Source organism: Mesoplodon mirus, assembly GCF_964341445.2.
Source record: "Mesoplodon mirus genome assembly, chromosome: 2".
In the NCBI taxonomy this organism is placed as follows: Eukaryota; Metazoa; Chordata; class Mammalia; order Artiodactyla; family Ziphiidae; genus Mesoplodon; species Mesoplodon mirus.
In genome coordinates, this window is record NC_138977.1 from 223,939,406 (window position 1) to 223,951,443 (window position 12,038).

At 36.5% G+C, this 12,038-nt stretch overlaps 1 protein-coding gene across 2 annotated transcripts in view; it reads left to right on the forward strand.

Annotated features, from left to right (window-relative positions):
- Positions 1 to 12,038, forward strand: part of ZRANB1 (zinc finger RANBP2-type containing 1) — a 70,128-nt gene that overhangs the window by 32,647 nt on the left and 25,443 nt on the right. Inside the window, exons 2-3 of one of the 2 annotated variants that reach the window (XM_082611388.1) lie at positions 7,082 to 7,203; positions 11,176 to 11,363. In XM_082611388.1, the coding sequence (XP_082467514.1) occupies positions 11,340 to 11,363 (24 nt within the window). In that variant the 5' untranslated portion in view covers positions 7,082 to 7,203; positions 11,176 to 11,339. The remainder of the gene's footprint in view (positions 1 to 7,081; positions 7,204 to 11,175; positions 11,364 to 12,038) is intronic. The other variant, XM_082611387.1, reaches the window with a different exon arrangement.

The window sequence follows — 12,038 nt, forward strand, 5'->3', positions numbered from 1 at the left end:
GCATCAGATCCCACAGGTTAAGGGCTCAGTCCCACAATACTGCCTCCCTTCCTCCCTACCCCCTTCAGATGCCAGTTGCTAGTCCAGGTTGTCACCTGTGTTTCTGATTGTAGGCTATAAATTGTAGGTTCCCACAGTCACCTCCTTGGGTTCAAATAATTTGGTGGAACAGCTTTCAGAACCTGGGAAAACATTTTACTTACTAGATTACTGGTTTATTATAAAAGGATATGCCCCAGGATCAACCAGGTGGAAGAGGTGCATAGGGCAGGCTTTCCGTGTCCTCTCTGGGCCGCTACTCTCGCAGCACCTCTATGGGTTCACCAACCTGGAAGCTCTCCAGACCCCGTATCGGGGATTTTTATGGGGGCAAGATGGATTAAATCATTGGACATTGGTGATTGTTTGAGCCTCAAGCCTCTCTCCCCTCCCAGGAGGTGAGGGTGGTGTGGGGCTGAAAGTTACAACCTTCTAATCACTGGGTTTGTTCCCCTGGTAACCAGCCTCCATCCTTAGGGGCTTTCCAGAAGTTACCTCATTAACATAAACTCAGAGGTGCTTGAAGGGGGCTTGCTCTATGAGCAACCAAAGACTCCTATTTATTTCATCTTTATCATTCTGGAGCTATTTAGGAACTGAGAACAAAACTAAATATTACAACAAAAGACACCCTTATGGCTCTTATATAGGAAATTACAAGGGTTTTAGGAGGTATGTGCCAGGAACAGTAGATGAAGACCATATATTTCTTACTCACAGTGGTTCTTCTTGCTTGATATGGTTGAAAGGGATACTCTTACTGGAACTTTTGAATGATGTTTGATGCCTATGAATATTAATGTTTTCAGTCCTTTTTTCCTAGTCAACTAAATAAGTATGCCTATGTGAAGTGGATTGCTGTGTCCCAAGGTAATCTATCACTTGCTAATATTTCTCATCATTCCATAGCTAAGCCACATTATTTGGGCTTGATTTTTAGTATGGCATTTCTCTAGTATTTGTTCTGTTTGCTTTACTTGTGTTTGCTTATACTTGGTGTACCTTAGCTGTTTGGACAATATTTTCCACCTTCAGAATTTTTCCTGCCCTGTAGAATTGCTTCATTTTAAGTTATGGTTGTATGCTGGGCCATTTTGTTTGATTATGAATTTGATTTTATATTGACACCAGACTGTTCTAAAAGATACTCATATTTAGTGTCCCTTTTCCCTTCATATATTGCTTTACATATAAATGAATGTGGAGCCTGAGAAAAGTCTTCTTAGTCTTTGACATTTAAAACCATCGCACTTTTTAAAAACATTAAAAAAAATGGTTTGAGTTAAAATATTCTATTAAAAGCTTTTAATAGAATCCAAAATATATGTGGACTCCTGCAGCAGATCTTTGGCACTGCATCCATAAAAGGAAAGTAAGCTGCTAGAACGCTGGCAGTGCCTTGTATGTCCTTGGCGAACTTTGTGTGATGCTCTTACATGGGATGTGTGCTTGCAGCTCTAAAAACTGCGGTGCCTTTTCACTCCACACACATTCTTGGTTGTGAATCTCCTTCCTGTCCAAGGTAGTTGATATTACAGGTAATAGAATTATTTTTAGCACTGTGAAAGGAGTTTTATCTTCAGCTAGTTCTATCTTGTTTTCAAGTTTCAAAGGATTTCCTCTTGTGCTTTTGGAACTCTGGATTTAAAATAACATTTTATGTCATGGTTTTTAAGTGAATTGTGGGAATTCTCAGCGATGTAAGATTCTAATCTGTAGAGAATACACACACATTTTATTCCCCCTGGCCAGTTTAGTCTGGCTTTTCAAAGTGCTTCCTGACATCTGGGATATGAAAACAAGGAAGCTTCCAGGAATGAGTGTGTCAAGGCAAATGGATAGCAGTGGCAGACATAGAGCCCCTGCAGTATCCTTCTGGTTGCCTTTAGTCTGCCTGAGACATAATTCCCGGCTTTTATAAATGATTGATTACACAGGCCTGCCAGCTAATAATGTGCCTCCTCATGCTGAGAAAGGGAATATGTCTGGTGAGTCTCGATTGTATGACAGTGACATTTGAATATGCATCATTGATTGAGTAAAGGCTTTCATTTTTTAAAAGCACTATATTAAATGAACACATTGAATTATGAAATCCAAAAGTATCGTTTAAATATTAAGTATAAAAAGATGTATTTAGACTCCAGAGACCTTTACTGTTTACCATAAAATAACTTTAATTTTAAACATTAATTAAGTAAACTATGCACGGGGTTATAAAAATCAAGCAGTTATAGAAGGAGTTTATAAAGAAAAGCAAGTTTCTTTTTCTTCCCTCCACCTTCAGTCCTTATCTGTGGAGGTAACCACGCTGTTCCCCATCCATCAGCCTTTCATTCTGAGAAATTTCAAAACCAGTAGAGAAGTTACAAATACAATACATTGAACACCAAATGCTTTTGACCTAGATTTTCCGATTGTTAGTACTTGGCCACATTTGCGAGCTCTATTTGTCTTTCTGTATGAGTTTTTCCTGAACTATTTGAGAGTTAGCTACAGATGTCATGACATTTTGCCCCTAAATATTTCAGCATTGTATGTTTTAAAAACACATTTTCCCTACATATTCACACAATATAATTATCCAGAAACTCTAATATTTGAAGTCCATATTCAATTTCACCAAGTTTCACTAATAGCTATTGCTCCAACCCCATTCAATCAAGGATTATCCATTTTATTTAGTTGTTTTATCTGTTCAGTCTCTTCTAATCTAAATAGTGCCTCAGGTGGGGTTTTGTTTTTTTTCCTGTTTACTCTTCATGTCATTAACATTTTCAGAGGCCAGGCCATTCGTTTTACAGAATAAGCCTCAATTTGGATGTGATTAGATGAAATTTAAACATTTACTTTTTCGTGGGAGGGAGGAGTACTACATAGGTGATATTTGAAGCAGGACCTCTAATATCTCTGAATAATGTCCTTTTATCATTTTTTTCCTTTTAAAAAATTAATTGTGGTAAAGCATACATAACAAAATTTGGCATCTTAACTGTTTTTAAATGTACAGTTCAGTGGCTTTGGTACATTCACATTGTTGTGTAACCATCAATAACAACCATCTGTGTGCAGAACTTTTTCCACGTTGCAGAACTGAAACTGTATACAGTAACAGTAACACCCCAGTCCCCCTTTCCCGGCTCCTGGCAGCCACCATTCTTTTTTCTGTCTCTGTGAATTTGACTACTCTGGGTACCTCATATAAGTGGAATCATACGGTGGTGTTTGTCCTTTTGTGACCGGCTTATTTATTTCATTTAGTGTAATGTCTTCAAGGTTTATTCATGTTGTAACTGTCAGAATTTCCTTCCTTTTTTTAAGTGTGAATAATGTTCCATTTTATTTATATGCCACATTTTGTTTATCCATTCATCTGTTGATGGACATAGCAGTATTTCTTGTTTTATCAAATTTGGCATTATATACTGACTTCCTATAACAGTATATAAGGGTTTAATTCATTTCTAAATAATAAAAGCAGAGCATACTCATTGCAGAGTATGTCAGAGGTAAGAAAAGCTATGAAAAAATATAGTTTTTAATATCACTATCTAGAGGAAATCTCATATTTGTATTTTCAGTTTTTTAATATTTATTTTTATGTAACTGAAATAATGTACATTCTTTTTGTTGAATTTTACATTTTGAAGTAATTAAAATATTTTCATCTTTAAAAAATGAATGTGTAATATGACTTCGAGTTGCTGTACTTTAACATAGCCCTTATTATTGGCCTTTGGGTTATTTGAAAATTTTTTATTCTGATAGTGTTTTGATGAACAAAATCGTCAGCATTTCTAATGATTTTCTTAGGTTCCCAGAAATGGGGTAACAGGATCAAATGATGGAAACGTGTCAAAGGTATTTTGTGCATGTTGGTAAATTGCTGCCTGGAAGGACTGTACTGATTATATTCTCATTGTCAGTGTAAGAGAGTACCTGTGTAGCTGTATCTTTGCTGATGTTTGTTATTAAGGGAGGCAAGCTATCTCAATTAGTCATTTGTATTTTTTTCTGTGAATTGTTGATTTATGTCTTTTGTCCATTTTCCTTTGTGATTTTATCAAGTTGTATGAAGTCTATATGAATATAAATAATGTATATATTACAGATATATACCAGACATATTTGTTGCACATTTTCTTTACCTTTTTTTTGTGGGGAGAGTTATAACATTTTATCTTTGTTTTTCAACAGTTTTTTGGATTGAAATAAGGATTAAAATAGTTTTTACAGATAATTTCCATTAATATGATTTATTAAATAAATTCTTTCCCCATTGATTTGGGTGGTTCTGTCATATATAATAAAATGATTCTGCTTCATTTGTTTTGAGGCTCTTTATTTTGATGTTTTTTTTTTTACATCAGTATCACACTTTTGCTTAAACAATTATGGCTTTATTAGATATCTTAACATCTCAAAAGGCAAATGTCCAACCTGCTCCACCCTCCACTTGCTTTTCAGAATTGTCTTCATTTTCACCTTTTATTTGTTTGTTCGTCCATTCATTTATGCATTCAGACGATCATTGAGTGTGCTTCCAAGCACCGGGAAAGAAGTCAGGACTCTCAGTGAGCTTGTGGTCCAGTGAAGAAATAATTTAACAGGTCAATAATAGTGTGATAAGTTCAGGAGAGGAAGTATAGGGTGTGAGAGGAGGAGTATGTACCCTAATCTCATTTGGACATTTGGAGAGGGCTTTCAGGAAGAAGTGACATCTAAGCCAAAACCTTAGGAGAGGGGAGAGAGTGCTTCTGTCAGAAGGAATTGCATTTGTTAAGACTCCAGAGGGAAGAGAGCATGGCCCATCCATTCAACTGAAAGAAGTCTACAGGGCTGGAGTATAGAATGGGAGCTGTGAGAAATAGCTGCAGGATAATGCTGGACCTTTCAAGGCCTGTTAATCTGGTTGAAGATTTTCACTCTTAATGTAAGGGCAATGGTAAACAGTTGGAAGGAGACCGCCTTAATCTGATTTGTGGTTTGGGAAGCTCACTCTGGTCATAGCCTAGAGACTAGATTGGGAGGGGGCAGCAGTGGAGGCAAGCAGAGCTTTTAAGGAGGAAATTATAGCAATCCAGGTGAGAGAGAGTACGGCCTTGACCTAAGGTGGAGGCAGTGGAAAATGGGGCAAGGAGGATGTATTTGAGAGAGACTTTAAAAAGGTAGGATGGATAAAACTTGGAAGAATTGATATTGGGGCTGAGGGGAGAGTTAAGAAAGATACCCAGGTTTTTTGTTTGGACACTTGGGTTGGATAGCAGTATCATTTTTTCCTAAACGTAGAAAACATGAAGATCAGTTTTAGACATGCCATAGTGAGGATTCTGATGGGTTGTTGGTATGGGCCTGAAACTCTTTGGGGAAACATCTGCCATTCGGTGGTAGATCCATAGTTTTATGTGGATAGTTGTGGGGCCATGAGCATTAACGGAAGCTGTGGAACCTTCTGCAGTAGTGAATTATAGGGACTTTCTTGTTTTGTGCTTCTACTTGGGGACCACATCAAGATGCGCTAACTTTTAAATATCTCTTCTAATTTGATGATTCTCTGTCTTAATTCTGTCAGTATTTTTGGCTAGAAGAAGAGTTATATGGACATAATCTGAATAGTATAAAGTTATGAGAGGTTTTCTTTTTATCTGTCCGTCCCTTTTAAAATGCTTATTTACCCTCTGATTTTCTCACTGGTAAAAGAGAGTGGCTAGACTATTCAGTTCCTCTTAGAAGGCCAATCTAAAATAACATAATTCTAAAAGTCTAATATTTGGTTTCATATTTGGCCAGGATAACTTGACAGATGAAATTTTTACCTGAAGTCAAAAACTTTTGGGACTTGGTTTCAGTGCAGAATGTGGTTTTGACATATACTATTTTATTTGACCAGAACCTCAGATTTTAAGAACTTTAATATCCCTTCAGTTGACTTTTTGGCAATATTTTAAGTAACCTTTCTGATTGTAACTCACATTCATCTTTAACCCATTAACACTGGTCCTCATCTCTGATCACCTTCCCAAAGATAACTTTGTGACATGTTCCTTTATATCCTTCCATTGTGCTTTTAGCAGTAATTCTTCCTGCATGGCAAGATCTTCTTTCTTATGAAGGTACTCTATCAATTCAGGTATTTTTTTCATGACTTTGGGGATTTATATTTTCACAGCAGTTTGGTTGTTAACAATCTGATCAAAGATTTAAGGAGGTAAGAGTACCAAAGTATAAGCTACATTTGGCATAGTTTGTCATGGTTAATAATAGAACATTTAAAGGCCTTATTTAGAGATTATTTTGACTTCCCTATAATTTGAGTTTTTAATTTTTCTGAAGAGGATATTTTCAGGAGTTCCCTGGTGGCCTAGTGGTTAGGATTCTGGGCTTTCACTGCTTTCAATCCCTGGTTGGGGAACTGAGATCCTGCAAGCCGCATGGTGTGGCAATCAATCAGTCAATCAATAAATGTTTTCATAATGGAGTAAGTTTATTGAATGAATTGAATAAAAACCCATCGTGATAAAGTATAGATTAGATTAAGAATTTATTTCCAATTTGTGATTTTCATCTCGGTTTTTTTGAAAAGATTATTGTTCAATAGCACTATTCTAGGACTATAGAAATGGTAGATTTTAACTTGTTGCCTTTGGTTATTATGTAAAAAAATGCATCTGGGAGGTGATTTGTTTGGTCTGCTCAAACTATTTTTGGGATTGCCATAGCTTGTGTCTACTTAAGATACATTTAAAAATATTGAGGTCATTTTATTTAAAAAGAAGGTCATGTTTGAGTATTGAAAGAGATTGCTGTGTCTGTCTAAGCCAAGTTTGTCTTTGAACTGTAGCCAAATGGTTAGGAATATGAAGAAAAAGTATAACTGGGTGGTAGAGTTTCCTTTTTAATATGCAAAGACAGTTAAGTGAATTAAACTCTGAGTAGAGGAAAACTACCCAGACCTCGCAGCTGCCCACATCTGCATCTTTCTGCTGACCATGGTAAAGGACGTTCTGAACATTACCACTTAAAACTAACTTTTCTCTTTAAGGGCTCCTGAAATTGTGCCAGCTGACTCCAAGTCCACCCTGACCCCACAGCATAAACCATGCTGTGATGTCACAGCTACCATAGAACTCCAGGGTAGTGTTGAGCTGGCCCATGTGGGCTCAGGTAAGTCCTGGCTTTTTTTTTACCATTTGGCATTCTTTTCAAAGTTAGTTACCGTTATGGTTTTATGTCAAAAGAAACAAGGCAAAACTTTGAAAACGGTGCCATATATGGGGGAAAAAATAAGTCTCTTTTCTAAACATCTATGAGCCAGCTCCATATTCTAACCAACGGAGTTCCATAGTAGCTGTGAAGTGTCCCCAGTGAGTTGTGACCCGTGACTTCAAAATATGTTAAATTCTACTCCTGGCCCAGCTTACAGAACAATATGAGCTTTTTTTTTTTTTTAATTTCACTTACTCTCAGGTCTTTATGCTTTTAAAGTATATTAGCTTCCCTTTATCTGTAATTATGCACCACCACTTAGCTAGTTGTGTATTTCACTCAATGTTGAATGTATATTGATACTGCAGGTTAGTTTTATAAAGTTAATCTTCTTAGAGTGCCTTCAGCTGTCTTTTTAATTTGCCTTCATAACATGGAAGAGGAAGAGACAGAACATGTAATATTTAACGTTTGTTAAATTTTCAAAACAACATATTAAGATGCTTTAGTTACTCTTGGAGATAGTGTGATATGTCAGTAACCTAGAAAGCATGTGTACGTCACCTCTTTCTCTTCTGCTGGAACTTTCCCGCTTTTTCCTGATCTTTGTTACATTAAGTGAGGTTTTACCACTTAGATTTATTTACTGTATTTTCCTACCTACCAACTCTTTTACTTTTTTTCTGCTTTCCGTTTTATTCCGTAATCTTAAAAGGTGGTAAAAACGTAATGTTATGTGAAGAACTCAAAGACATTTTCTAAGTTGTTTTGCATATAATCTGATGCTTCCCCCCCCAAGTAGAAAACACGTGGTAGCTAAAACTTAAATTATCTCAGTATAGGCCACATTCTTTAGACACCATGTTTACAGTGAAAACCCATCTGTGAAGAAACTTTATAATCACTGGCTCCTCTTGAGCAGTGTGTAATAGAGATACAACAAAAATTAGGACAGTTCATTGACATTCTCATGAAATTTGATTTGTAATAAATTTACTCATCTTTGTAGCCAGAAACTCACCAGTCACTGAAACTGGGAGCTTTTAATTATGGTAATGAAAAGAATGGAGTTATATATTCCCAAACATTAGACAATAAAATAGTTTTCTTTTAAATATTATTTTGTCCCTATACTTAAATTTGTGTTTTTCATGTTCTGGAACGTTTGGAGGTTTTTTATGCTGTGATGAATAGAGAACAGAATCTCTATTCTGTTCACCCTCATTTTCTGCCCTCCTGTGTATATTCCATGCTAGGGGCGGCAGGATTCCCTATTTGCAGTTTAGTGCAGAGCTTGTGGTCAGGGGAAATAATTGTTTTTTATGTCTTGGATTAGGCCAAATAGAAGTCCAGTTTGTGTGTGTATATGTCAGCTTTATTGAGATACAATTCACGTACCATGCAGTTCATCATTTGAAGTTCTGTTTTTATTAAAAACATTTAGTTTGAAGGCAGACTGTAAATCATAATTCCAAAGCACAGTTGCTGACTTTGTTGTGTTGTTTGGTCTGTAACCCTCCCCACCTTTGGCTAGCTAATTAGTTTCTAATTACAGAAATCCTTCAGAAACATTAGAGAGGAAATGAATTCTTAAGCAAGTATTTCTAAGATGAGATTCTTTCAGACATCAGCTATTTGATGAGTTAGCTAAAAATAGTGAAGACAGTGATTTAGAAGGTCTCCCGTCCCTCCAACCAAAAGAACAAAGTTAGTTGACGTTTACCTTTAGACTACTTCATCTTTGTCTTTGGGAAACAAAAAAATACATGTGTGTATTTACACACACACACACGCATACACTTGTACTGTGCAGGTCTTCCTCTTTATCTTTTCAGGTAAATTGATCAGACTTTTTGGTCCTTGTGTTGCTTTTGGAAGTGCCTAGAACATTTCTTACATCATACAAAGAAATTTTATAAATATATATTTTTAGGTTGAAGCTAAAAACTGTAAAAGGTGTGGTGATACTGCACACCCCTAGAAATAGTTATTAATAGCTTTGATAGAACTGAAGTGAACAGTAGTTGCCTTCATAAGGAAATATCTACACACAAAAGGAAATGGAGTAAGGCATGTTCAGTTTGAAAAAAATATACGGCATTAAATTATTCAAAAAGTTACGAGCTCTACTAGATGATTCTCATCTGTTCATTAAAACAAGTTAAGCAGATTTTAGATTTGTGTGTCTGTTCTTCAGGTTTGCCCTTTTGAGGAGGTTCACCTCCCCTTATCTCATGCCAACTATATTACATTTTAGCCTTGATGATTTCTCCAGGGCACTAAGCCTTGTAAGGGTGTGTTGAAGTCCTTTATGTATTGTAGTGGGGGCTATAGCTCTCCTTAGGTGTTTATATTGAGAAATGTATTAAGCTACGTTGCTGTGAAAATAAAAATTTCTATAAGGTATTCTCATTTGAAATCATGGATTGTTAACCTGAAAAATATATGTTTCAGGGGGAGAGGGTCATTTTTCTGGCGAGAGGATCTAGTTTTGCAGAAGGGATCTTTGATCCCAGAGTTGGAAAACTTGGAAGCTGGCTTTTTATGGCTCACAAATGTGATGAAGGACTGTTTTGAGTATAGGAATCATGTTTTTACTGTCTTTATGTTTCTTCACAGTGCCCAGCATATTGCTTTATGTGTCATGGGCATTCAGTGAACGTGATCATCATTTTAAAGCTTTGTTATTTTTAATAACAGGGGAACTTGTTGCATTGTACCAATCTGTAATACTCTAAGGAATAGGTCTTATTTATCTAATTCCTAATTCAAGATAGCAGTTTAAAATGCTTCTTTTAAAGTACCCTAAGAATATTTCTAGCTGGTAGTAGCATTTTGTGTAACAAATTTTTCTTGATGTAATTTAGGAAACAAAGTTATTTAGTCCTACAGTCGTGTGTGTTTGTATGTGTGTTTAATACTATTTGTGGTAAATTTGAAGCTAACCTATACCTTCATTTTTTGCCAAGGCTGTTTATTATCCATAGATGTACTGTACTGCTTAGTAAATAGGATTTTTGTTATTACCTAACATTAATTTGTGTTAAGAATATTAGCATGGTTCAATGGGAATGGAAGGTTCTTTATAGGTTTGGAAAAATTGATACTTGTTTTGTATCTCTACTCCCCAACTGGTTTATAGTGTTTTATTTTAGCCTGTTTCTGTTCAGAATCATCTAGCTCAAGTTTTACTGTATTAATAATTCTTAATGGGTGTAAGGAAGACTTGGCTAAGAGAAATTCTGAAATCCAAATATTACTAACTTTTACTTACATTAAAAATGGTTTTGACTGCTCTAAATTGTCTCCAAGCTAACAAAACAGTAGTGTGGAAGGCTCAGCATTTGTTTTGATCCAGCTTTAAAAATGCAGCATAGGGAAGTCCCTGGCAGTCCAGTGGTTAGGACTTGGCGCTTTCACTGCTGTGGGCCTGGGTTTGATCCCTGGTCGGGGAACTAAGATCCCACAAAGCTGCCCAGTGCGCCAAAAAAAAAAAAAAAAAGAAAAAGAAAGACAGAATAAAGGGCAAAAGCAGCCCAGCACCAACGGGAAGCACATCCCTGTCTCCTTGGTTTCTGCAGAGCCAGGACCAGAACAGGAACTTAGTGTCTTTTGTGAAGTCTAGTTACTCACACTAGATTGTTGATCTTTGATCCAATTAATATATTCTAATAATTTCTCTAAACATTACCAGAGCATGGAACCAGCACTAATGTGATAGTAAGTGCCTAACTAGGCAGTTCTACTTCTGGAAGGAAATGAAAGGGAAAGGAATACACTATAATTTTCCTTATATTCTATAGGACATTTAAGTGATGCCCCGGGATCCAGGAAGCACAAAGAATCAAGAGTTTAGAGTGAATGCTACAGGTTTATGCTTTTTGAAGAAAAATAAAATTGAACTTTTTTCTGTCTTGATGCTTGTTTTAGGGGTTGTAGAAGGTGATTTAGCTGCTATAGAAGCATACAAATCATCAGGAGGGGACATTGCCCGTCAGCTCACTGCAGATGAAGTGCGCTTGCTGAACCGTCCTTCTGCTTTCGATGTTGGCTATACCCTGGTACATCTGGCTATACGTTTTCAGAGGCAGGATATGCTAGCAATATTGCTTACAGAGGTGAGTGTGACATTTTGATTAAACATTCTTTTATATGAAGGAAATGTGTTCTTTAGTTTTCATTTTTGATGTTATAATGTTTCTCAGTTCTTAAATGTTTTAGATTCAATCTTCTATCCTCTTTTAAAAATGACATTAAGCTTAGACTTCAACAGAAGTAAATAATTTTTAAGGATATGTGTTTTTAAAACAGGACATTTTGCTACAATATTTGAGTCATATGTTTGATTTAAAAACAACTGGGATGTATCTGTCATTCATTCAACTAACATTTATTGAGTACCTACTATGTGCTAGGCACTGTGCATAAAAGGGGTATAATTGTGAAGACATTGGCTCTTCCTTCAGTGAATCTCTAGGTACAGTTATTCTGTAGAGAGTGCAGTTTTTTTTCGAAAAAAATTTCTTTCTTTCTTTCTCTCTTTCTCTCTCTCTCCCTTTTTCTTTCTCTCTCTCTCCCTTTTTCTTTCTCTCCCTCTCTCCCTCTCTCCCTCTCTCCCTCGGATCTTCGTTGCTGCGAGCGGGCTTTCTCTAGTTGTGGTGAACGGGGACTACTCTTCGTTGCGGTGTGCGGGCTTCTTGTTGCGGTGGCTTCTTTTGTTGCGGAGCATGGACTCTAGGCACGCGGGCTTCAGTAGTTGTGGCACACAGGCTCAGTAGTTGTGGCTCGCGGGC